Source organism: Dendroctonus ponderosae, unplaced genomic scaffold (assembly GCF_020466585.1).
Source record: "Dendroctonus ponderosae isolate FM_Combo_2020 unplaced genomic scaffold, Dpon_F_20191213v2 Dpon_F_20191213_4, whole genome shotgun sequence".
NCBI classification, from domain to species: Eukaryota; Metazoa; Arthropoda; class Insecta; order Coleoptera; family Curculionidae; genus Dendroctonus; species Dendroctonus ponderosae.
The window spans coordinates 10,624,392-10,651,054 of record NW_026018611.1 but is presented as its reverse complement, the minus strand read 5'-3'; the positions used below and the strand labels follow the sequence as shown (position 1 = coordinate 10,651,054).

Below are 26,663 nucleotides of genomic sequence, written 5' to 3'. Positions count from 1 at the left end.
AATCATAAACTGGAACGGACTGGGGGAATTTATACTCAGAACAAATTTGACGACACCAGCAAAACCTCAGAGATCGGCAGGAAAGGTATTAATTTCCCACATTTACTTTGTTTACGGTTATTTAATCTCGGTCTAGCTGATGGTGTCGACTGATTGAGTAAGTAATTAATGCCATAGGACGACTGTAATAGCTGGACAGTGAAAGACGGTCACTGACAGTTAATTTAAGCGAAAATTGGTTCTTTAGGGTGGCCATTCTAATTTGCGTTCTATCGGAATGGGAATGTCGAACGGACTGGAAACATTGCATTAATTGGCTTACATGACTCAAACATTAAGATCTTAATTTCAGCAGGAAAACAAGTCGAAAAAGGTGCTTAAATTCGGAAACAATTGAGGTCTGCAAACCGGCAGCCATTTTGAGCTCATGCCCGGAAGCGCGGGACCCGAATGACAGCATACGGTCGACAGCGTGGATTAGATGGCCAGGTGGAAATTCTGAGTCGCATACCTGGCGAAATCGCCGGAAGCGCGAGTCCAGAATAACTACCATCGGTCACAAAACACGGAGAAAAGGTGCTTAAATTCAAACGAAATCTGCAAACCGGCAGCCATTCTGAGCTCATGCCCGACGAAATGGCCGGAAGCGCGAGGCCAGAATGACAGCCAACGGTCGATAGCGGAGATTTGAGGGCCAGGTGGAAATTCTGAGCCCACGCCTGGCGAAATGGCCTGAAGCGGGAAGCCAGAATAACCACCATCAGTCACAAAACACGGTGAAAGGTGCTGAAATTCGGAAACTGAGGTCTGCAAACCGATAGCCATTCTGAGCTCAGGCCTTGCGAAATGGCAGGAAGCGCGAGGCCAGAATAACCACCATCGGTCACAAAACACGGTGAAGAGGTGCTTAAATGCAGAGACAAACAAAATCTACAAACCGGCAGCCATTCTAAGCTCAAGCCCGGCGAAATTCCCGGAAGCGCGAGGCCAGAATGACAGCATACGGTCCACACCGGAAATTCTGAGCCCACGCCTGGCGAAATAGCCAAATCGCGACGCCAGAATAACCACCATCGGTCGCAAACACAATGTTTTATATTACTGCAGGCAGTGCGAAACATCGCTGAATGATGGGGAAGCCTGACAGATTCAAGATGATCCAGAACTTGTAACTTACACGGGTTTCGTAATAAAGGGATGACCTCAAGGCACACCAAATCGCTCTATGGCCCTTTTATACGGGAAACCGTAAGAAATGTCGAGAATCGTCTACGAATATGGCTACTGTACCTTCTTCACTGCGGGTCAAACTCGTGGTAGTTTAGAATTTCTCGGATTGATGCTTGATCGGTATCGGTGAAGCTGAATACCGATGGAAATAAAAATCGGTGCGGCCGGTAGGACAGAGAAGTGTGGTTTGTTCGGTCGGTCGGTAGGACAAGAAAAAAAGTGCCCGAAACTGGGCTGTGTGTCCCCTTAATACCTTTTTTCGGCTCTATCTACTGCCTACCACTTGGCTGGTAGTGGAAGCCCTTTTTGGTAGGGATCGTTCTCGAAATTTCGTACGAGATATCAGTACAATTGTGAAATACCATTAATAAGAAATACATATCCTTTTACTGGGGCCCTTGAAAACGTCCATTCACCTAGTGCTGGATTAAATTAGCCAGACAGAAAGAAAATCTTAGTAACCTTCGTTACAAATAGTTATCAAAATGTTGTCGAAATTCCATTAAATAAGTCCTTTTCAACAAGAAATGCGACTCAAATTAAGTAGCACATATTTCCTTCTAGGACAAATGAATAATTATTCGAGTGGGTACAACTGAAACTTTTTACATAAAATTTCAAATATATCACAAACGGTTAAACTTAGGTCTAGGATATTATACATTAAATATATTTAGAGTTTGGAGTAAAATTCAAAAAATGCATTAATATATAAGGTGATTCAAAATTGTCGTAATTCCTTTTAAGGGGCTATAGAGGCTCACTTAGAGAGTACGAGAAAAATATAGAAAATTTCTAGAAGATATTAACAGTTGAAGATTGAATTTCAACTTTGTTGTTAAGTATTATTTTTAAATGGTCCCATCTTTGATTGGTAGCCTATTGGAATACTCAACCGTTCGAAAAGAAAAATTACGATTTTTGCTTCAAGTCATGAACATTTTTTAAATTAAAAAAGTACTCTTCTACAATTTTTTGATGAAAAGTCAAAGCGGCAATAATGCTCAGAGAGCCCAGAGTGCTGCCAGAAATGCACGATAAAGTTATTGGGACACAAACATAGTTGGAGTTAAACGGACAGAACTTCGAACTTCTCCTGTGATTTAACAATTTAATTGTATTTTAGTTGATCGATATTGACCTTTAACAGCACTGACGGGAAAGTGCACAGACCATCCCTGGGCAAACTTATCCTAACCTCAAAGTACTTTTTTCTTCTTTGTTCTCATAGTTACTACCATTTGTAATAATAAAGAAGAAACGGGTATTTACGTAATAATAATTAGGCAGATTCCCTTGAAAAACAATGTTGCCATCGTTCTGACCTAGTTTTTTGCAAATATATCAGTTTTTAATACGCATTAATTTTTTACTATTTTTCCTGTACTTTCAGGCAACCCCTCCAGGAATGACGCCAATTTTGAACCACCCTGTATGGGGTGTTTCATTTAAAATAAACAAGTTGATACCTATTTACGGTATAACCCGAAGCGTGGCCATCTTGAAAATATGTTAGTTTGCTTGCTCCGAATGACATCGGCTCACTGTCCAAATACCAATTTTTTCCTAATTATAGTTTGCCAAATACAAAAAACAATATAAAGAAACCCGAGATTTTAACAATAAATTAAACCAGTTATTTGGAATTAATGTTTTTTTTACAAACTTCTTGGGGTATTTTTTCTTCGTTGGGTATTTCGTCTCAAAAATTTTTGTCTAAAAAAATTTATGTTTTTCATTCGCCTCCGCAACGGACGTTTTTCTCTTTAACATCACGGATACATCTTAAAAAAACTTGAAAAAAAATGGATGGTTTTACTGGTAGAACTCTAAATTCGACACCCTAATCAGTTATTCAACACAATAATGTCTCAAAAATAAGTATTTTAATTGAATTCTCAAACCATTTATATAAATCCAATCACAAGGAACGCTCCTTCTCATTTATATAAATACCTGTATTTCCATACGTACCTACACTCATTACAGGAGATATAAATCCATAATTTATCCCATAATAACACATACATGCCAATCCATATCAAACTTCTTCAGTTTTATAACCTGACGTCAGTATTGCTGTTTAATTCTAATGGCACTGTGTCATTAAAGCAAAGGTCAAAATATACTTTTTTTATAGAAGCCTGACTTCAAATATTCCTTGATACGCAGTGCGACTTCAAACATGACTTCAGCAGTTCAGTTGAGGCACAACTTTCACTTTCCCGAAATAATTAATGTGCTGATAATACAAATCACATCTATAATTATGAAGATGAGAAGCTTCACAAGAACGATAAACTTGATACGTTTTAGACATCGTGTCAAATAAGCCGATAACTTAAAACTACTACTCACTAGCAAATGTAACGTTTATATCAAAGACACCTTAGAATGATATGTCTGTCACAAATACCTGATCGCAAATGCGTGGTTACCGCCTAACTTAATGTTAGTTAAAGTCAGTTAATTAAAATGAGTTCGAGAAATAAATTCAAAATAATGTTTAAAGAGGTTCTGGGCATACTCAGATAAGCGTAATTTTATGCAAGCCATAATGAGTAATATAAACTATAAAAATATCAGATTCCGTAGTAAGAAAATTGCAAAAAAGCAAATGTTACCAAAACGTCCCCAAGTTTAGAACAAAACATTTATACTGTTCTAAAGAGTAACATTGCACTTAAGTACAATTTACTTCTAGTACGGTAAATACCAAAAATGTATTATTTATAGATGAAATTAATCTTCAATATTAGAATATAAATTCGAAGTATAGCTATTTAAGACCAACCAAAAGTTCAGCGATGTTTTATATTTTTCAGATGCAATTTACTGCGCGAATTGCCGATGTTGCTATGGATCCATATGGATGCCGTAGATTCGTAAAATAGAAATAAGAGTAGGAAAATTGCAGTTTAGAACATGAAGAACCAGAGAGAACTAAATATATATTCATAACGTAACCAATTCTTTTCTTTTTGTGAAGTTGAAAACTAAAGATTTTACGCAACTCCACAATCAGAAGTTACATAGAGGTAGGGGTGGTGATCTCGGAGGTCATGCTACTGGAGCACTTAGGGCATTCATATAATTGGAAAGGTATTGACCCAGAACCACTGTATTCGCTTCTGAAATGGGAAGGAAATTAAGTTCCCAATATAGCCTTTATCTCTCTTTCATTGTCTGTAAATACATCCCATTTTCAACTATTGATGTAGGCAAAAATGTTTGAATTGCCGAATAAGAATCGTTTATTTTTCTGTTCTTTATTTAATTTCAAACAAAATTTTAATAAGTATCATGATAATCTCACTTATTTACAAAATAATTTCATAATCTTTTTACACGCAAACTTGACATCAATGCAACTCCGATGCATAACGGCAGCAATACTGATTATTCCTCAAATTTGAGATAAAATCTCAAAGGGAGTCACATTTGAGTCAAAGTTTTCACAAACGTTTCCCACCATAGACAAAATAATACAATTTAATTAATACAGTAATCGGACTCACTGACTTTGTTTATTTGAGGATGGAAAAATAATTTGTTAAAGTAAGAATTGAATGAGTGAGAAATACTCTCGAAGCAATACATTAATTGCTAAAATGTTGGTATATTAATAACACCCGAAAATTTAAATAGAGTGAAATGATGGTTATTACCATATTTCCGACCATTCATTCTCTTACTAACAGGAATGTTGCAAAACACGTTTTACATAACGAATTTTGCAGATCTTATAACTGTATGTGGTTGAGTGACTCAAAAGGAACAAAAGTTGCAAAAAAATCAGTTCAATTTTTGTTTCTTAAAGATAATGTTTGATTCTCAATTTGTAATGACATAAAAACGGTAATGCCCATCTTTCCAGTTGCATCAATTTATAAATTTGTTTTTGAGCAATTCCATTACAAAATGAGAAAATCATCCTAAGTAAACAATAGAAAATCATCAACAGGATACTTACATTATTAAATAAATAATACAATTGGCTATGAGTCATAAATTGATCTGCATTAGTTGAATACTAACGACTACCACAAGCTTAAAAGATCGTTGCATATGTAAAAGATACTGAATAAAAATATTTTAATATAAAAGTTAATGGTAGCCTGCAGACAAACATGAACAAGAAAATTTGATAATTACTGAATTAATATAATTCAAAGCACATTTTTCGTCTTATGTACCCTGTTAATGATCTCTGGCATTTCTGTCAATTACTATACCAAACTAGGCAGATACGCCTTATCTTCATTTTTGTAATCAGCTGTACATACATAGAATAGTTCAAATATGGCTACATTTTATATAGTTTTAACACCAAAACGAAAGCAAAATTCTAAAACATCAAAAACAAAATAAAACCGTTCTTTCTCACATTAAACTTAAACAAGTTCTAGTTTTGTTAAATCCCAACCGTAAAAATATTGGACAAGGACATTTCGATTACATCCGCACATTGAATTTACTATCTAATATAGTTCTTAAATAATTAAAAAGGGGCAGACATAAACCTAAAATATCCGGTAAAACCCCCTTTTATATCCAGTTCCATTGGAAATGAAAAACTATTAACATGAATATTGTTACAAAATGCATTTTTGGTTTGGGCAATTTTGGACATGAAAATTTTCGGGATAAAATCTTACAGCCCCTTCTTAATTATTTCTTCACGAGTATAATGTAACCATTTTTAAACTATTTTCTTCTAAAGAAACATTTCCACTCAGCCAACATTTAACATTCTATCACATTTGAAATAAATTTCACACAGCATATTTACAAAATGTTTCGCAGCATCTGTTTGGTTGAATGGAAAATTTCAACATGTTTTATTACTTTTTAGAATATAGTTAATAGAAAAATTGACAAAATTACCTACCGCATTTCTTTTTGGAGATGAGACGATTACCCCGCATGTGTGTTGTTGGTTTACTGAATCTACATACCTGAAATTAATGAAATTAAATCAGACACTAAAACAGAATAAAAAGAAAGTATCCAAGCAAAAAATTAAAATAAATCACAATAAGCACATGCAATAATATACTTACCTTTAGTAGTTACGACACTGTATTATGAATTAGTAAAAGTAATAAATTAGCTACATTTTAGATGAAGCTCATGTTCGTATTAATAAGCAACTATAGAACGGTGCAAATACATTGAGTGCTAATAAAGAAATGTTGAACATTAAGACACATATGAATGGGCATGCTTGCAAATACTTCCTTTTCTTTAGAAATGGACGTTTACTTTTAGATAATATTGACTACATAATTTATCTTGATTCCCCTATGCAACAACGGGCGGATACGCGGAATCGTTTCAATGGCTTTTAAAATAAATTGTTATAGTTAAGGTACATAGTAAATAGGCACAAAATATTGTTAAAAGATAAATTTTCTCATACCTTGTGCGAAAATTTACTATATGTATCCCAACTTTTTTTAAATTAATTAATTAAATAAATACCAGTAGATTAGTAAAATAAATTAGTTTTAATTATTTTGAATTTTTTTTATTACAGTTTAACACCACCCTGTCATCACACAATCTGTTATACTGGGCGTTTAAGGCGAGGATGTACATATTTTAAAATATAAATCCACTTTAAATTGTATGTGTTAAAGTTCTTATAAGCACAGGTCTGGAAAAAAACTTGCTTGTGATATTCAAGACGATAAAAGTTCAGGTAAAAACTATATTTTAAAGATATTATTGGCATTTTAACCAAATTTTGCGGATTATTACGTCACCAAAGACGACTTTTGCAATAAGAATTAATTAGAATCTGCTAAAGTGGGCGTGCGTACTGCCAATGGATACAATTAAATAAGCAAGAACTTTGAACGGCACTTTTAAGACCCGATCTTTCGATTGTTTAATTCTCGATTATTTTGCTCAAATAAAAGTACCTCAATAACTCATATAAAAATGACATTTCGTGGAATAAAAACAATTTAATATCGACAAGAACTAAACTTACAGAACAAAACCTTACATCACATAAATCGAGGAAATTTACGTGTTTAAAAAAAGTTTAAAAAAAGTATATGTAACAACAAACATGGGCAGTGCGCACGCCCTTCTTAAAGAAATGTAATTTACGTTTATTGTAAAACATGTCCTTTAATGACGACCCAGATTGGTTAAAGTATTAAACATTTTTTCGAAAATTTACAAACGTGAATTAACTTTTAATGCCCTGTACATCCAAAACCAGGTCTTTCCGTACTTACGTTTATGGAAACTTTTATACTTAAAACTGAATGTAGAATAACATAATGTTTCTACAAAAAGTAGATACACTTGTTCGTAAAGTCACACAGAAATTATTTCTTTCTGATTTTATGTCGTTCAGAAAAAATAATGTATGCGTGATTTGATGAAAACATTGCATGTATATAGTAAATATGTACAGCTCCGAAAACATCCTGCATATAGAAGAAAATTAGACTTATTTTCGGATGTAAAATGTTGTGTTGTGGTTAAAAAAATTCCTCAAAATAATTGCACTTTTTACTCCGATTATAACATTGATAAAGATTAACAACCCAGCAAAAACTTTTTAATATCGCCCCTTCTCAACACATCTTTATATGTGAAAACGGAAAGGTACCTCCACTGCTAACACATAACTGTTTATAATAATCTATTATATTCGATATCTCCAGTTTTTCCTCCTCGTTTCTCAGTTATAAAATATCTATTAGACCTATTATAAAATATCCAAACGACTATAACGCATCACACACAATCTGGCATGCACTGTCCAAAATAAAACGATAACCCACGAAATATCAACATTTTTTTAATTCCTTGTGGATTACACTCGATAATTTGAAACATTCAAAGAAACTATAGTACATATAAATGTTTATTTTTTGCATTTGATAACATTTTATTGAAACATCATCTTCGTTTCATATTCGAATTGTTCGAAATTAACTTGTGATTTGCAAGAAATTTTATAAATTATCAAACACCCAAGAACATGGAACAGTTATGTAACAATTTAATAACGCCACAATAAACGCAGTATAACAACAACATTAATTTTAAGTGTTTTCCTTTGGTTTTGATGTCTTTTAACATTTTTTTATAAGATGAACCATAAACGAAAGATACCTCAAATAACAGAAATTAAACTAATAAACCCCTTAAACGCGAAACGCGGTTCTTAAATTAACGCTATTCTCTAAGAAATGTCAAAATCAACAGAACCAAACGGAGAGAGACAACCACCATGTATGAAAACCACAGGTAGTACTTACCGGCTTTCTTCTGTTAACTTTCAACTTCTGTTAAGATTCAATTTAGTTGTGCACTGTGGGTGCTGCCTGGCGCTCGATTTCCTCCAAACGGGCTAAATTAGCAGTACTGGGCAGCTCACCACCACGAGCACGCTCCAGCAGATCGGGAGAGAACCAACGAGTTAGCTGATCAGTTGTAGATGGAGACAGACCGGTAGAAGTAGTCGATGGGCGGGTGTCTGAAATATTAAAACAATTATGATTCTTGTGCATCTACTATGACAAAAATGTATGTGTACAAGAAAATTTGGTGAATCACTTCTTTTTTAAATAAGGTCAACAGACTAATTATTTGTTTATTTACTGCTAAATCGTTCATTTAGGATTGTCAGGACCAGATTTTTTGCAGAACACGTATAGATCTCTCTCATAATAATCTTACAATTCATGCCAAACTTTTGAATGTACAGGGTAGCCAAAATTATTCGTTTCAATAGATTATTTCGGAAACAGAAGCAAATACCAAGAAACCGTTATTGATGTGGTATTATAAACCCTGTTTTAATGGCGCTTTTTAATTTCTCATTTGATAATTTGTTTGTGAGACAGGGTAAAACTGGAAAATTTCTTATCAAAACTTTTTTAAGACATTTATTACTGGAAATTTTCAAATAAGAAAATACAAGTACATACGGGAACATTTCGCATTTAAAGTGTACTACCACAATTATCTGCATTAAATATATTTAAAAATAAAATATTAGCCTTGTTATCATTTGATTTAAGCAAATATTTTCTTTTTTAATAGTCGACATAATCCCTGTGTTCTTAACTCACTTAAAATCAGTTTACCGTAGTACTTAGTGCAGTACATACGAAATTCCAGATTTTCTTAAAATATTTGGAATTCAAGTGCTAATAATTAATACATAATGTGATCAGTTTATAGACGGTAATTATGTCAATGATACAGGGTGTTTTCTTATAAGTTTACACACTCTCGATCATTTATATCAAATGATTTTGAAAAGTGGGAAATACTAAAGTTGTTCATTATTACTCGACTTTTGAAAAGTTGTTAAAAGAAAAACGTAAATGCCGTATTTGACATAGTTTTATTATAAACAGATCGATAGGGTGTTCCATTAGAAAAAAGTGACTATGTTAAAGTGTGATATTTATGTCTTCCTTTTTTTGACAATCTGAGTAATAATAAACAAGTTTTGTACTACGACATTTCACCATTTTTAAAATAAACTATCTAGGAGGGGTGTCAACAGATGAAGAAATTTCCTGTAACTCTGCATAGAAATAAAGGAGTTGAGCGGTTTTCAAACAAGAAAATTAATTAAAAAATATCTTTCAAATGAAGCAATAAAAAAAAGTTAAAAAATTGGGAATCCAGAAGGGGCCAATTCGCACCAAACAAAAAAAAACCACGCAAGTTGTAATAATGAAAAGTAAAGGAAAAGTAACTACTTTTGTGTGATCGAAATTAGAACAGCATTTTCAAGTATTCGCGCTTAATTACAAACCAATATACAAGCAAATGTTGAAAGCACTTTTCTTTCAAAATATCCAAAGTTTCTGATGCATTATCTAATTTAGAATGCTTGTAAAGGGCGTTTTACAGTCGTCAATTTTATCTCCAGCAACTTTTTTGCAGCCATAATTTTAGTGATGTTATATAATTTTAGTATTGCGCTAGTGTGCAACGTTTACCCTCACATTTAGGCGAATCGATCAAGTGTACCAACTATTCACTATACGTGAAAAACACTAACGTTTGCTTATTTGTTTGAGGTTTCAATCGTAGGTATTGCCAAGGGAATAAAATGGTGCAAATGTAATTAATGAAATTTTATGAAGAGCCTATTTTAACTGAATGGAATACTGACTTTGTGGTTGAGCCGTCGAATTTAGGAACTGTTGCCAGGCTGCAGTCCCTTGTTGAGCCGCAGGGTACCCTATTGGTTGTGGGTTTCCGTGTTGCTTCTGAGATGTTGCTGATTGGGAATTAGGCTGATTTTGGGACGTCTGATTTTGCTGGCCCTGCACATTGGCGGGCTGCTGCGTAACCGGGTTGCTGGGCCTGTGTTGATGTTGTGCTCTTAACTGCTGAGCGGTTGGCTGTTGAAAGGTTTGAGGATTATTGGGATGGGAATATTGAGGCTGAGATTGACCGTATTGAGAACCTGCAATTGAATATTTACACAACATCTGCTTAACTGTGGAGGCTATAAAATATACAACAAATATATCAAACCTTGCACTGAATATTGTTGTCCAATAATCGGCTTGCGATGAGCTGCATTTGAGACAGCCTGATAAGTGCGCTGTTGGGGCAAAGGTTGCTGCTGTGCGGCCAGCTGAGCGAAAAACTGATCAGGTGTCTGGGACTGATAGTTGTTTGCTTTCACTATCGGACGACCAGCTGAAATAAGACAGAAACATTATTAAGGGAAGCATTGGTGTTTTTCTATCTAAATTTCGATAGGACTAAAATGGAAAATTTTGAAATGCATCAATCGTCGTGATTAACCGAACAAACTCTTGCTACGTTCGCCTTTGGTTGTATTAGCTGGGTACCCAAACGTATAACAAAAAACGAAACAGATAATGCAACGCAATGTAAAGCTGTGGTCTGCCAAAAATAGAATACGCCGAACCGTTTCTCAAACGGTTTGCTGAGATAGTCTTAGTTGCTCACTATATTTAATAAACCTTTACCTTGCTTCATCGGAAACGCCTGATTCCATTGCTGATTATTGACAGTAACTTGTGGTTGCTGGCGCATGCCAGTAACCGCACGACCCTGCGGTTTCACGTTGTCGGTAACAGCTTTATTCTCTTTTCCTAATACAATAAACTTAGTTATAATACTGGAACAAGTATCCAATAAGCTACTTTAGCAAAGTGGTTTCTAGTCAACTCCTTTAATCTAGTGATTTCTTGTTGCACAAGTAATATACTTCCTTCTCTTGTAATATACTCGAAGACTACCTATCTGCTGCTAAGTAGCTGGGAATGCCGATATACGCGATTTACAATATTGTTAAACTCCTCCATCGGCAATGGTTTTCATTCAATATTATACATTAACAAAATTATCACTTTTACGAAATTTCCACAATTTTTCAAAGACCTACATTTACAAGTTTAGGTTTGTCGATTTAGAAATTAATGACGTTATCTATCTGAAGAATAACAACTTTGTGACGCCATCGTTTAAGATTATATCCGGGAAATGCTGCAACGATTGGTTATAAATTAATTTAATGATCTTAGTATGAAACATACGCGGTGTGGAGAATTCAACTTTAAAATCCAAAATAAAAAATTATGGTCAATTGTATATCTTCTCCACCTGACCACGTCATAAATTTATTACAGTTTAATGTCCCATGCATGTAGTTTGCAAAATGTTTAATCTCATCATCATTTTTACTATTAGATTTTATGTTGAATTTATTGTAAGTTTTAATAATTAAAACTAAACTTTCACAAAATGGGAATAACAAAGTGCTTCTGTTCTCATTATAGAATAGACAAAACAGTGAAAGTACAAATACACGAAGATTTTGGGTTCCAGACCATATTTAATAACATAAAATAAACGAATAGTTCATAATATAAGTGTTTTTTAATTGATTTGGACCGATCCCTGAGTGGTATCTGATCACAACCGCAGTCTTGCCGTTACACCGTCTATCAGGAGATTTTTCACTGATATTGTAGGTACTGTCAAAATATATATTCCACCTCAATTTTACTACCATTTGCTTGGAGATCTATTGAAGCAATCAACTTTTTTAGGACGAAAACAAAAACTTTATTTAGTTATGACCGCCGGAACTTTGACAAAAACAAAGTAAAAATAAACTTTTTAACATTAATTTCATAATATTATTCAAAACGCACTTAAATTCCTCCGAAGATCGTAAAAAGTCGAGACATGGTGGACTGTGTCTACGTTTTAATATTTGAATTAAAGTTAAGCGTTGCACAGTTTTGTTAATACGAGTATAATTAAATATATACCTCCACTATAAAGCAATGTTGCCCTATCATTCTGCTTTCTAGTAGAATATTCAAAACACATATCTCTTAATCTTTAAATTTATTCATTAGAACGTAAATTCATATTTTGGTTTAATTACATATACGACCTGACAACTTCACTAAAAAAACTTTSAWAGGTTTTATTGCTACTTAATTTTCAGCCGTAKAACCGAACTCGCGGTTTTCTTACTTCGGTATGGTAACGATAAAATTGTGAATCAGGCAAGCATGGTTATCGTATACATGAGASAGCTAGAAATCGGGATCGTACGAATATCTGAAATCTCTGACCAATAGAAACACTTTCGTACCATCGTAAAAACGCATGCATGGGATAGAGGCTTAAAAATCAATTTATACTAATTTTAACGTCGCTGCTTTGAAAACTGTGAAATTTTGATAACAGTAACTGCAGTTAATATTCAGGTTTTTTACTTGCTTCTCGTGCTTTATTGTATAAATATGGAAGCAAATATAGTTTAATAATTTATGCTATTTTAAAGCTTTCATTAGTTGCTTATGGTGCTAAATTGTTTTATTAGGTCAAAATTTAATGTTTTCAGTTGTATTTTCCTGCAAACAGTTGAACGTTAGATTGGACGAAAAATTATGATTTAAAATCTACACAAAATTTAACACTGAAGATCAATACACAACAAAGTAATACCTTTTTAATAAAACAATTGTCTTGGCGCCGTAACTTCGATTTTAGAATTGCCTACCTACTTTTGTATTTAACCCAATTCATTAGAGTTATAGCCTAACCGGTCATATCAATTTCTACCACTGCAATTCCGCTCTACATACATGCTCATGTGCAAATTGTATTCACATCCGATTTATCTACCACTAAAGAAATAAAAAATTCCAACTTTAGGAACTTCTCCTGAAATGCAATATAATGGGGGTACTATTTTTAGAAAACATATATCAATTGTTAAGTAACCTTTGCATACAAGCTGTGAATCCTGAAAAGTTATAACAGCAGAGATCTCTTAGTGGCTTCAATCAACCAAAGCAGAACCGAAAATATACAACCCCTTTACAATATTTGCTAATTATAAATATACATGGTGATTTACGGTCGATGGCGTATTAGATGATTACGTAAAACTCGATGCACATTCCTTCAGAAAAGTTGTCGGAACAATAATGTAATTGGATGTGCTCTATGGGCGTAAAATATTTACAACTTCTACATTTTAAATGAGGCATCCTGTATATTATTGCACATTTGAATTGGCTCTATGGATCTCAACCGGTTTTCAAAACATCAAATAATAGTTTTATTTTTTAGTAAAATATAACGCCAAAAAATCTTGGATTTACGCGATTTCGATATCTAGCAAAACAAACTGTTGTGTGGCTAAATCATAGAGCTTTCCTAAAGAGCCAAAATTTGAAATTTCCAGATGTCCATATTGGAATATTCTTAGGACAATTTTTTCCAAAAAATACGAATGTAATTATTGTTAATTATATTGTAAGTGTTAAACATAATTAATCAGATCAATCAAAATGTGCAATAATAAACAGTGTCTCATTTAAAATCTCGAAGTTGTAGGTACTTTTCAATATAGGAGGCAACGTTGTTTTGTTAAAAATATTTTCGTTGTACAAATTTTCTTAAAGATCGTGCATCGCGACCTCCTTTAACGTCTAATACGCCATTGACCGCGACTCACCGTGTATCACCGTGTGTCACACACCAGATCTACAGCAATGCAAAGCTATCGAAAAAAGTAAAAACCAAACTGCAAGATGCACCTAAAGAAAAACAGTAAAAATATAAAAACCTAATATAAACGAAGAAACATTATCCCACTTTTAAACGCAGTATTTTGAATAATATGTTCTCTCTCCCGAGTTACGTCATTTTAAAGCATTAATAAGATTCAGTGCCAATTGATTACAAAATGTTGTTTGTAAAAAAATTCGATTGTTTTAAATTGTTTCCTTCCAAAAATAAACGACAAAAATAGTTTACCTTCATCCTTATCAGCAGTCATCTTTCTCAAAACTGAAGTAGGCGTAAAGGCTAGTGGAGTGGGTGAGGAAACTCCTTTTCCACTTTGAATGTTTCTGGAATTTGGGCTAGCGCCACGTTGTAACTCTTGTTTCTTGCGGAAATTTTCGGTCTGCTCTTCCAACTTCTTTTTAATCAATGCCCTGTGCAAGATGTTCTGAGTGTGCAGTTGAAGTTCTCGAGGCGATGGAATGCGTTGATGAATAGCTAACAATGTTTTATATTAAACAGTTGTAAAATCTACTTTCGCAGTTACAAATATTATCATTAATGATGAACAATTGACTCACCAGGGACAGCCAGATGGTTAGGACTAGTGGCCATTATAGGGGAAACACAGTAAGCTGCATGGAAGAAAATGTTCGAAGTTTTGGATTTGTTATTCAAAAAAATCGTCTAATTACATACAGATAAGCCCATGGGACAAAATGAAATCAAAACATCACAATGGAGTTGTGCTAGCTTTTTAGCAAATGGTGTGGGACTTAAAATGGGATTATGAAGTGAGTTCGTAGTTAAGTGCGATCTCTATTTTTTTTAAGTTTTTTGCTATTTCAACTGATAAGAAACAATATTAGCTGCGGAATATTTTGGGTGAAATAAAAGTGCCAGCTACCAAATCAGTGACCTAGGGATCACCTCCAAAACTCTCGATAGAAGTAGGCAATGAAATGGAATATTCATTCGAGCCTTATCTTACAAACAAACTCATTTATACCTACATAATGATATGAAATACAATGATTCAATCACTCTACTCTCCAAGTACAAAAACCATGTCAGATCCATTCTAAATAAAAACGCTAAAGAATGTACAAAATGCAAACAAAAAAAGCAAAAGGAGCGAACAGAAAGCATGAAAAGCAAAAGTCGGCTAGCACTAAGCAAGGCGCACGCCGACTCACCATTCGGCTGTAATGGAGACACTCTCAACTGTTGCTGCTGCATTTGTCCGGGTTGTTGAGGAGCATACAAATGATGAGGTACCGGAGCCGGACTTAAAACACGTGGACTCGGTCCATAACTGGCCGAGTTACCGTGTAGTGTCAAAATAGTAACTAGCATATCGCGATGTCTTGGTTGGAGAGCGGGATTAGCAATTTGCTGATATAGATGTTGAATGGTAATTTCCCCGCGTTTCAGGCCTATTAAGAAACGTATACAACTCTAATATGTGTTGCAGACTGTACTTATCTCATGATTATCCGTATAGTGCTATGAACACAAGTTTGCTTAAAAGAAAATGTTTCAAATTATTATTACCTTGCAAGATAGCCTGTGCTTCTGGTCTGCTAAGCAATTCCCTGCTTTGTTGAGCACTTATTTCCAACAGAGGACTGGCGCGCATATGAGCAGCTGTAGGAGCAGTTCCTGCTGACATCAGCTTTCCTGATACTAGAAAACGATACTCAATGATTAGACAATCTAAGATTAACAATTAGCCGTTTACCAAGCATTTCCATTTGCTTCTGTTGCAGTTGTGCTTGTTGCAATTTTAATGCCAAGTCATTATGAACTTGAGGCTGGTGAGAGTGGAACGCGCTTAAAAGGTGATGATTTGCAGCTGCTGCTTGAGCCGCAGCCATACGAGCTTCATCTTGTTGCTGCGAATGACTTAGCATCTGAAAGAACAGAAAGGACATGATTTTGATCAGGTGAAGCGTTTAATCACATTCTTGTAAGTACGCAACACCTGTAAACGTTAATGATATCCGCATGCTCTGAAATAAACCCCCCATACTAAGTACCTCAAGCTTGTTAAACTGCGTTTAACAATTACAAAAAGCAAACTGCAAAACATAAAATGTACCTCAAGAAGACTCATAGGAGGGGGTTTATTCATAGGTCCATTTTGTGATCCGGGGTGAGCACCGGCCTGTTGCAGCTTGGAATATAAACACAATTGATTAGTAATAATGTAAGCGTTACTAAAAATGTGATTAAATCGAATTTCAATACGTGTATAAATTAACACAAAGAAATAAAAATACATACCAATCTTTTAAAATTGGCAGTCATTTCTTCATCGGGCTTCTGTGGGGGCTGCTTTTGTTGTACATTTACGGAATGTTCAGAATTTGGTCTTATCTTGGATTCAAGTTCGTCCAAGCTTAGGATTTTCCCGCTACCCATAGCTGAAAGAAAATCATAACTAATTATAAAAGAAATCCATAACTTGTAATAAAACTAACATGGAGCTTGATTTTTGTTGCTCCATCCTTCCGGCTGTTGAGATTGTTGCCTGCTTCTAGCCAATATGTCCATAATATTGATGGATTGTCCCACATTACCAGCCGATCGAGACTTATCACCGATCATGTTTTCCAATGCTCCCAGAGAATTACCAGCCGGTGAAATGGGGGTAAAATAGATATTGGAATCCATCGGTGTGCGAACCGACATTGGAATCGAACTAGATTCGTTAATATCTTTAAGAAGATCCTGCAATGTTCAATTAAATATAAAATAATAAGTTGTTCTTCAATTAAATGTATACACCCATGAACTCTTAATGTAGATACAAAAACAGTATTACCTCTAAAAAATTGTATTAAAAAGTTCCAATTGACAGATATAAATTTATGGATACAAAATAAACTTTCATAACAATGAGAGCTATATACTTTTTACCACCAACTTAAATGTGTTCATTTTTTTAGAAAATTTAATAACCTCTATCAAACAAATTGATTCTTAATTTAGAATGGAGAATCAGCAGTAAAGCAATTTATTTTCAATATTATAGGACCGCTATGGAAAGTTTGTCTCGTCTAAATTTGCTTAATAATATCCCAGCGGAACCGGAATTAACGACTTACTTTGATGATATGATTGTCTTCCTGAATAGACGATTTTCTGCTAGCTTCTCCCCCCAGTTCCTTGTTAGGGCTTTCCTTTTTGAACCAGCGGGAAAATCTTGACGTTGTTTTGTCTGTTTCGTTGACTTCTCCATTCTAAAATTTCGATTATTTTAGATGGTTTTAAAACCACGAAAACCGAGAGATCTGTTTAGTTCAATACCCATGATTTTGCGTAAAATCTAGTAGTTCATTTATAAATCTCAAGTAAATGTTGTTTTAATTGGTGGGTTCGTACCGTCAATAATTCTGGAATGTTTTCTCCCTTCAAAAATTCATCAAAGTCAAAGGAATGGTCAGCCTGAGATGACTGTTGCTTCGAATCAGCGTGCTTTTGAGATGGTTGCGAGGTAGGTTGCCTTTTCGGCTCTTCGCCGTTCTCTTTCAGTTCTTTTGATGTAGTCTCAATGTGGTTAGGTGTAGATCTTAAAAAATTATATTTACTTAATCAATCGAATTTAATTTGACTATTTAATTTAATTGAATCAACTTAATTTTTTGCGACGAAAATAACAGTAAAACCACTTTTCAGTAACTCATTAATGTTACCTTTCCTTGGGGTCGATTTTCTCCTTGTCCTCAACAATAGTAGACTCTTTCTTCTTAGACCATTCTTTAGCTCGCTTTAAGCGACTAGGTTGTTTCTTTTTGCCAAGTTTTTCAGACTCATCGAAACCTCTCAATTCGATTGTATCATTTTGGGATATTGGCCCAGAAGAAAACCTAAGATCAAAGGTACACGGGTAGGGCACATAAATATACAGATTTTTTGCTTAATAAACATATCTCCCAAAACCAAGCAATTTTTAAGTCGATGGTGTTGAATTTGGTTAAGATAATGTTTTGTTATTAATACGCATGTAAAAACACATTAGTCAATTTTAATGAAAGGTTAACAGTTGCATGTAACCAAAATATCTGTTGGTTTATTTAAAATTGAGTCTATATTTATAAGGCTGCACTCACAACACAACTGGTTAGTCTAAACTATAAAGAAAATAACGTTTAGTATGTTTTTGCAATTTTACACTCTTTTTACGGAAAGCCTTTAAAATGTAATTAATCTTTCATTAGAAGAGAATGTTACATAATACATCAATCTTTACAAAAAATCAGCAATAGAACTATATATACTATTCAGCAAATTTCATCAATTACATGCTCTCATGTAGAACAAAATTGTCTTTAGTTAATTGTTAGTAGTTAGGATTATTTTTTTATGCAACCAACCAGTTGCTTTGTGCGGAAGTCCTTGTAAATACTGCTTCAATTGCAATTGAATCAAAATATGCCGTTTAGTTAGCAACAAACCGAAATTAGATTAAATTTTAAATATATATTTTTAAAACGCTTTGTCAGACACATGACTGTGTTCCTTTCCGCTCCTAAAAGTTGTCGATATATTTATGGGCAACCATGTATATTAAGAATAACAAATTAAGAAAACTGGATAATTGGTTGGAAAACGTTTTCTTATAACGATAAACGACAAGGCAAGGTAGAATTTTGAATTAAATAACAAGACTAATGGATGTTTTTTTAACTATAAACTTACCATTCAGGCTCGTCCTCTTTGTCCGCATATCTACGTCTGCTCTCGCTGTATCGAGTATTTCTTCTACCTTCCTTATCTTTGCTGTTGTCCATTTCTCCCCTTCCAAAAGATCTACGTTCTCCAAACTTATTCTCTTCTCGCATTCCTCGATCGCCAAACTTGTCTTCCCGTTCGTTGTTTCGGGAATGTGAAGCGCCTCTTGTAAAGTTGAAATCCGGTTCACTCAAGTCTTTTTCATTCTCAGGCCAATCTCTCATTATACGACCACTACCAATACGCCTAGTAGTAGAAGGTATATCTCGCACACCTTAAATGAAACATTGCATATTACGCCCTAGACCGTGTGTGCAGCATTTCAGTCTTGAATGGTTAACTTTTACGAAAAAAAGGTATATGCTTACAAAATAGTGAGCTAAAGTTATATCACAATCAATAAATTTGGGTTAATCATAAATATTAAATTTGAATTTGCAGCAACTTATAAGAATACATACAACACTCAACGTGCGAGTTAATAACACCTGAACATCAGAATTACAGACTATGAACGCACCTATAAGATGAGATGGTGGCTCGGTTTTCCCACCCAAAGGTTCTTTATTGGCAGGAACAAAGCAACCAGAGTTGAAGCTCCTTCTCTGTGGACTAAGCACAATCCCATCATTTTCTTTACGAATGCGTTCTCGTGGATCTCCCGAACGTCTCTGTGAAATATGCAAGAGTTCAAAGAAAAATACATAGCACTGCAATATTTGTACATACCCTTGTTTCGCCATTTTCATTACTTTTAGATCCAGTGTCCGGAGTATCTGATTTCTTTCTTTCTAGATTCCATTTGTCAGGATCAAGGATAGAAACACAGCTGTAAAAATATTACCTGCTTCAATGGTTTCTATGGAATTTCAAATACTATTTCAAGAATTCTAAAACAACTTTTTTAGTTCGGCAATTAATCGCTATTTAACCGGAAAAGCAAGAGAACGGTAAAATTGACATACACTTCGTTTGGATCCAAAAAGTCCGGCTTTGCTTTGGACAGTGGACTCTTGCCAATCTCCAAAAGATCTTCCTTCGAATACTTAATCATCACTCTCTCCTGAACACAAATAATAGCACGGTCGATTTCGCCAACACTCATATTTTGAATGTTTTCATCACCTAAAAAGTTTTGTGTAAATCTCAGGTAGCACAAAATCAAAGAAATAGGGTTATAGAAATAGAACTATTTGCTAAAAGGTGCAGACAAGAAGAGATTATATTGGGAATTCTGATTTCATTATATGCATTATATTAAGGGAATTAACAAATAATGGCAACAAAGAACTACAACAATATGATTTTATCAAAATGACTATTGATAAGTAGATTTGTAAATACCGGTATCTTTTAGATAAATGTTTTTATAGTTGAATTTGCAATAAAGGTTCTAGATTAATTGGAATCTGATAAAAATGAAACTTAAAGCAATACATTCAACCCCGCTCGCGGAGTTTACTAAATTGGTGACATTTCAAATTAATTACAATTAATACAGTCTCTTTACTAGTGACGACAATTGAAATATTAAATAAAATTGTGAATTGAACAGCAGACAGCATGGCAGACATTGAACGTTCCTAGCTAATATCCATCAAATATGATTTTAGAGAAAAACAATTATGACGATTAGTTGTTGATTATTTGCATCACACTTAGTTAAGGACTTACTCCAAGTCACTTTCTTGGTTCTAACCCTTTCCTGGAGCTTTTCACAGCCAAATTCAAGAACCGCTTCATCAGCAGATTTGACCTTCTGCTGATTATAATCGTTAGAAGTTAGTACCTCTTTCGAGTGGTTTCCGCGTCGCGTTTTCGCCATCTTGGAACCCAACTACTAAATTAGGATAGGACACGAAATATGTTTTGCTAAAATTCCAGTTTAACGCCGATTTTAATATGAAGACAATGTTTTAAAACAAAAATCACGATTAGTACTTCCCGAAATTAATCGAACACAAATTCACCGCCTAGTAAAACGCCAGATATTCTAGCTCTTTGTTAAGGTACAATCCGCCAGCGGTACGTCAGAAGATTACAAGTCTTTAAAAAACAGAAAATTGTAGATTTAATCCCCAAATTAATTTTTAGGAGTAAATGCTGGTCAAGCGAAGACACAAAAGTACGGCGTGGCACTACACTGAGCTGGTGGGTAATGAGAATTTTATCAGATATTTGTTCACAATATGTATTGACCAAAAATGTATTTGTATAAACATAAAAACCAAAAAGGAAAACAAGTTTTAAATGTTTTACATACCTATACCAGGTGCGGTCAAGTTATACCAGATATAAGTGATTTTTCAAATGCGCTGAAAGTGAATTTATTACAAAGATTCAATGAATATTAAGGCTAGATTGTGTAGGTAATACTGGGTCATCATAACATATGGAAATATTTTACAAATCAATTCACAATAAAAGGGGCTTAATCAAAAGGGTAAAATTTAGTAAAAACTCGGATAACCAAAATAATCGTTTGTAGTGCTAATAAAGGAACGTGCGACTCCACGAACAATAATGCGGTGCTTATGGGTGTTAGGGAATCATTTGGAATTGTTTTAGCAAATTACGTCAGATTATTATATTATCAAGGATCTCTAAAGATAGTTTAAAAACAATGCTTTATCAGCCTATGCAGGAGTTGCATCATAGTGTTTTACAGATTTAGAATGGGAGTAATAAAATATAAGTAATGTAAGATTAAGCTGATCTGAATTTTTGATTAAATTAGGATGAATTAGAATAGAGATTTGCCATATGTGTCAGAGTGCAATTCTCCTTTATATTTAAACTATATCACTTCCTTAACCTGCTTTTCTAGTAACGTTTTATTCCGATAATTTTTAATGTTTGATTTTTCCTTCTACAAGTTCATCTTTTGTTGGTTGATTCCCGAAAAGTTTTACCTGAAAACCTGTACTTATATATATTCAATAAATCACATAAGATGCATAGAAAAAATATATTCTATTGTTGCGATTGAAACAATTTGTGTTTTGTATCGTTGTCCAGCTAGGGCCGATATTTAACGTAACCACTAAAATCCAAACGTGTAACCTGAACAGGAGTTACACTTTGACAATTCAACCATCCATCGAGCCATCTATCCAGTTCCTTACGCTTTGCCAATTTGACCGGTTGTTTTTGGAACGGTCCCAAATCCGAAAAAGTGAGTGGTTCGCACCAACACAGAACCGATGCGACACGACCGATGCAATTCAAATGCCTTTACAGAAACTGTGGTGCCCCATCAATCAGAGGAAGTTCAGTTAAAATATAGACAAGAAGAAGATTACTCAATTTTACCAGATTTTGACAAACTTGTTTCAGAACAAAAAAACACAGGTATATTAATACTTCTGTTCCATGAGAAAGATTATTTTCCAAAGCGGGTGCTATCATAAACGAGCGAAGCACTAGACTTAATAAAAAGCGTACGCAAAAAAAATATTTTTAAATATCAATTCATTTTTAAATGAAAATTAGCTTTTTAAACATTTTCGCACGCAAGGCTTCGCTATATTTTATTTAAACCATTCGATTTTATTATCAGTTTTTTTTGTTCTTTAAGTAGTTACTTATGACCCATGTTTTGTTTTTAGAATATATTATTTTTAGTTTACCAATGCTAAGAATTTTTTTTTAAATAAACTAGATCGTTATTTATCATCACTATTTCTACCATCATAATTGTGAATTTGTAAAGAAAAATTTAAAAAGTAACATGTTACTTTTGGAACCACATTTTGAAACTTAATACCAAAGTAATACTGCAACGTTGTAACATGTTCCAGAAAAATAACCGTTAAGCAGTCCAGTGCATTTAACAAATCCGGATAAAGTTCTGCTTCGAAATCTTAACGGTTGATTCTCACGAAAATACTATTAAACTTACATAAAAATAAAGTATGAATTATTGCAAATACGACACAGCATTAGTAAACTTTAGATATTATTTCTCACCTTTCAAGAAGTGACTAAAAAAATGTACTCTTGAAGAATATTCAGACCAGAAATGTGGAGCAGTAATTTGACTAAAACTGACCTTCCTTCTGATTTGAACTAAATAGAAATGCTCTGAACAATCGCATTTGCCACAATATTAACCACCTATAGCTAAATAGCTAGGATTATTTGCACTATTAGCGTTATTACCAAAATTGTGGTTATTCATTGAAGATGAGGAAGAATTTAAGTAAACCAAACTCAACGGTACTACAGTAACAAAATTAAAAATAAAGGTATTTTATAAAAACAATGAAAAATTAAACGCTGGACACTTAGAACAATGAATTTATAATCACATCATTAATCAATATAACTGTGTTTATTTGCTTTTTTTGCGATCTATTCTAATAACATTAATGTGTACAATCGTAGATTGACCCATGGAAATGTGTGACATATGAAAAAATACTTCGTTTACCATACTAAGTATAGCATACGCCAAACAGCCATAAAAGTAGAGGTAGTACTAACTTGATGGCTCAATTACGTCAGTTATTGCCGAATAAAATTTTAGAAGCACATTATGTGTATTCATTGGATGTAAGAAAGCTACTCCTCTCTCTAATTGATAACACTTACAGCAAGCTTACATTATTGACAATTTCCAGGGAATATTCCAATGCCGAAATGATTCATGTGCACTGAAGAGTTTATCATATAAAGTATTTGAACTGTAGATCATCATGCATATATGACTAAGTATAACTGAAATGGTACTATAAGCCCGACGATTGGCTCATGTCCTGACAATAACAATTTTATATTGCGGAACTTAAAAGAAACATACTTATTTACTTACACCTTTGAAACCTAATAGTTTCAAATTGCGTAGAAACCGTAAATAAATGCGACCAAATATTACTACTAAGAATTTTTTTTTAAATTGCAAACCGGTTTATCTACCTGGTTTACTATTCAACGGTCTGTTTTAAAATCGAAGGAAGAAAACGGCAAAATACAGAAGTGAACAAGTGTTTTAGGTGGGCGTTTCATACATTCGAGCCAACACGATAGTTTTTAATCTTCATAACTTAAAAAGTGTTTCACTAATTTCTTAATTTTTCGAGTTTATGGAAAATCACCAATGTTAATAAAATAATTATTAATTTGTGATAACTTCGTGGTTCTATACTTTGGAAGTGTTGTCAAGTAAAAACATTATTTATTTGAAAAACAATTATTTTATTAAGTTAAGACAATTAAGTTTGATATTCACAACTAGCAGAGAAAACTAGCGACATGTTTCGTAACTTTCTCCTGTTCTTATTTTAGCCTTTGTCTTATAAGAACTATTTTATTATTAAGTTCGCTGCATTTGTATTGTGAAATTCGTGAAACTCATTGTATATGCTACGCTGCTAGGACACATGTGCTAGCAAAGTGTACTAACGAGTTGACTTTGTATGCCCTTTCATCTATTACAGTCATGTAACGATGTTTAACCTGTGCCACCCTGTATATGCTGTGAACACACCATTAATATCCCCCAAAGAAAAAAGAGTCCTATGACCTGAAGCACTGCAATTAACCCCAAAAAACAAACCACCACCCTGTTCATTTAAGTTGTTTCCTATAGGTAATTGATTAAATCCAATGTTTTTCTGGTAAACCATGTCAATAGCGTTACTGAAGTCTAAGAAAGCCTCAGGCATGGTTCTTTTGAATTAATTGGCAGCGCTGCCTCTTGTTCTCCTTTAACCAATTTTGTTTATCCAAAATTACAACAAGCAAACTGTTTCATGAGGAAGGGGCATTATTTCAATCACATATTATACGTCTTAAAAATGTTTCGTTATGGAATTACAGGGTGTTGAAATTTAATTTACAAATGCAAAATGGTAAATGTCTTGAAAACGCATCGAGATATTTTAACTAAATTATCCAGTGATCAATAGCTAGGGAAGACGCATATTTCGCAATAACATAATTTTGTTAAATTTTGAGAGTGGTGTGCGTACGTTTACACTACCGAAATTGATAAGAAAAAAATGGCACGCCACTGTGTTTTTTATTATTAATTTCAACTACTTTTCAAACTCCTTGTTTTATTACAAACTACATTTTTTTTTGCTACCACAAACGGTTAGGATCATAAAGTAAGATTTATTGTAGGTGGGCCTAATTGGGCACATTTACATGCGAACACCCGTTTCTATTGGAGTAGATAAACACCCAGATGCCAGTGTTTTACAAAAATTATTAATTGATCATTTGCTGGCCCGTGCCTTCTTGTAGTCTGTAACGCATTCATAACTCGTGGCTAAAGTTGATTAAAATAATGAAATATTTCAAAAGGTAGACTCTTTTACTATCAATAAAAATACAGAATTACACTCACAAGCATTGAAAAACTAAAGCTTCGCTCTCCACACACTTATCGACTCTTTTTATGAGATGAGCTCTGACAGAGATTTATGAGATGAGAAATTAATCGGTGGTTCTCATGTGGTTTTATAAATGTGACCCCACTTACCACAAATCTTACTTTAGTAAAAATGTAAGAAATATTTTTAATTTGTGGTAGAACAGGGAATTTGAAAATTAATTGAAGTAATAAAAAATACAGAAGCGTACCATTTTTTTAAAACATATTCGGTAGCATACAGGTAATCACGCCATTGGCAAATCGTCCCTAGCTATTGATTCCTGGAAAATTTCGTTAAAATATCTCCATGGGTTTTGAAGAAATTTAGCATTTTTCATTTTTTAAATTAAATTTCAACACCCTGTAAATCGGTATTGAAGAATTTTTGGGCTATCGTTTATATCGCAAACTAGGGTTCTTTTAGGGCCTAAAATGCGTGGTTTAAATAATGCCCTTCCGCATGAAACAACTTGTATTTTTGAGAGGATTTCTTTAATTTTGTTTAGATAATTTTTTTATAAAAATAAAAAAATAATAAAAGAATTTAAAATTGTCCTTGGCAGGGTACTTTCAGGTAGAGACGAATAATTTTCTGTTAAGTGTTTTTTTTTTCTTCATAGACATGCACATTTTATGATCCTCTGTTTTAATAGTACTGGGAAGGTGTCTAGATTAACAATCATCTTAATAATGGGAAAAAATGTTAAATAGCCAGATAGCTCTTTAAGTGTTTCTGATCTGATACTCATGAGACTGGATATCTGATCATTGTTTTTAAGACTTGCAACATTTACAATTTCTATTTCAGTGTCTTGGTTAAAAAAGATAATATTTCTGGAATCTTTGGTCTAAACGTGTGATAATTCTTATTGTTCGGTTTTCCTTATCGAACTTTTGTTAGAGTGGCTTGTATCAATATTTATTGAAACATACTAATATGATAGAAAATCTAATGACATTAATCGGCCAGTATCAAGGCGATAATACTTCCTTTAATAGTTTTGGGTTTTACAGTCCTTGAATAAAAACGCAAATGAATTAAACCCTTGAAGCGCCATAATTAGTGGGCGTTTAATTTGAATCTGGTTGGCTCCAGAATATTCTCTTCACTCTTTAGAATATTAGACGTTTGGATGTAAATTACAGGATTCTAAAATTAATCTTGTTGACTTATGTTGCGGATTTCATAAAGTTTATATTTAAGAATAATAAGCGAGAGTTTCACAGAGTAGCTTTTTGACTTAAATTTCTTATC

General features: G+C 33.7%; 1 protein-coding gene and 1 long non-coding RNA gene across 11 annotated transcripts in view; one reads left to right on the top strand and one right to left on the bottom strand.

The window, feature by feature from the left end:
* The first annotated feature begins 6 nt into the window (after positions 1 to 6).
* Positions 7 to 4,906, top strand: LOC125504328. Its single transcript, XR_007281442.1, has 2 exons — positions 7 to 85; positions 4,056 to 4,906. It is a non-coding gene; the product is annotated as an uncharacterized LOC125504328 (long non-coding RNA).
* Positions 4,907 to 5,929: 1,023 nt separating this feature from the next.
* LOC109542153 (eukaryotic translation initiation factor 4E transporter) overlaps positions 5,930 to 26,663 on the bottom strand; it is a 26,519-nt gene continuing 5,785 nt past the window's right edge. For 2 of the 10 annotated variants that reach the window (XM_019911247.2, XM_019911249.2), the window contains exons 2-21: positions 19,995 to 20,154; positions 19,759 to 19,858; positions 19,550 to 19,700; positions 18,997 to 19,303; positions 17,991 to 18,164; positions 17,680 to 17,866; positions 17,403 to 17,537; positions 16,776 to 17,025; positions 16,579 to 16,718; positions 16,394 to 16,468; positions 16,034 to 16,205; positions 15,847 to 15,978; positions 15,489 to 15,728; positions 14,874 to 14,927; positions 14,545 to 14,790; positions 11,226 to 11,351; positions 10,762 to 10,929; positions 10,394 to 10,690; positions 8,517 to 8,734; positions 5,930 to 6,188 (exon numbers count right to left, since the gene is read on the bottom strand). In XM_019911247.2, the coding sequence (XP_019766806.2) occupies positions 8,559 to 8,734; positions 10,394 to 10,690; positions 10,762 to 10,929; positions 11,226 to 11,351; positions 14,545 to 14,790; positions 14,874 to 14,927; positions 15,489 to 15,728; positions 15,847 to 15,978; positions 16,034 to 16,205; positions 16,394 to 16,468; positions 16,579 to 16,718; positions 16,776 to 17,025; positions 17,403 to 17,537; positions 17,680 to 17,866; positions 17,991 to 18,164; positions 18,997 to 19,303; positions 19,550 to 19,700; positions 19,759 to 19,858; positions 19,995 to 20,154 (3,290 nt within the window). In that variant the 3' untranslated portion in view covers positions 5,930 to 6,188; positions 8,517 to 8,558. Of the gene's footprint in view, positions 6,189 to 8,516; positions 8,735 to 10,393; positions 10,691 to 10,761; positions 10,930 to 11,225; positions 11,352 to 14,544; positions 14,791 to 14,873; positions 14,928 to 15,488; positions 15,729 to 15,846; positions 15,979 to 16,033; positions 16,206 to 16,393; positions 16,469 to 16,578; positions 16,719 to 16,775; positions 17,026 to 17,402; positions 17,538 to 17,679; positions 17,867 to 17,990; positions 18,165 to 18,996; positions 19,304 to 19,549; positions 19,701 to 19,758; positions 19,859 to 19,994; positions 20,155 to 20,703; positions 21,196 to 26,663 lie in introns of those variants that run through there. The other 8 variants (XR_007281441.1, XM_019911244.2, XM_048666177.1 and 5 more) reach the window with 8 other exon arrangements.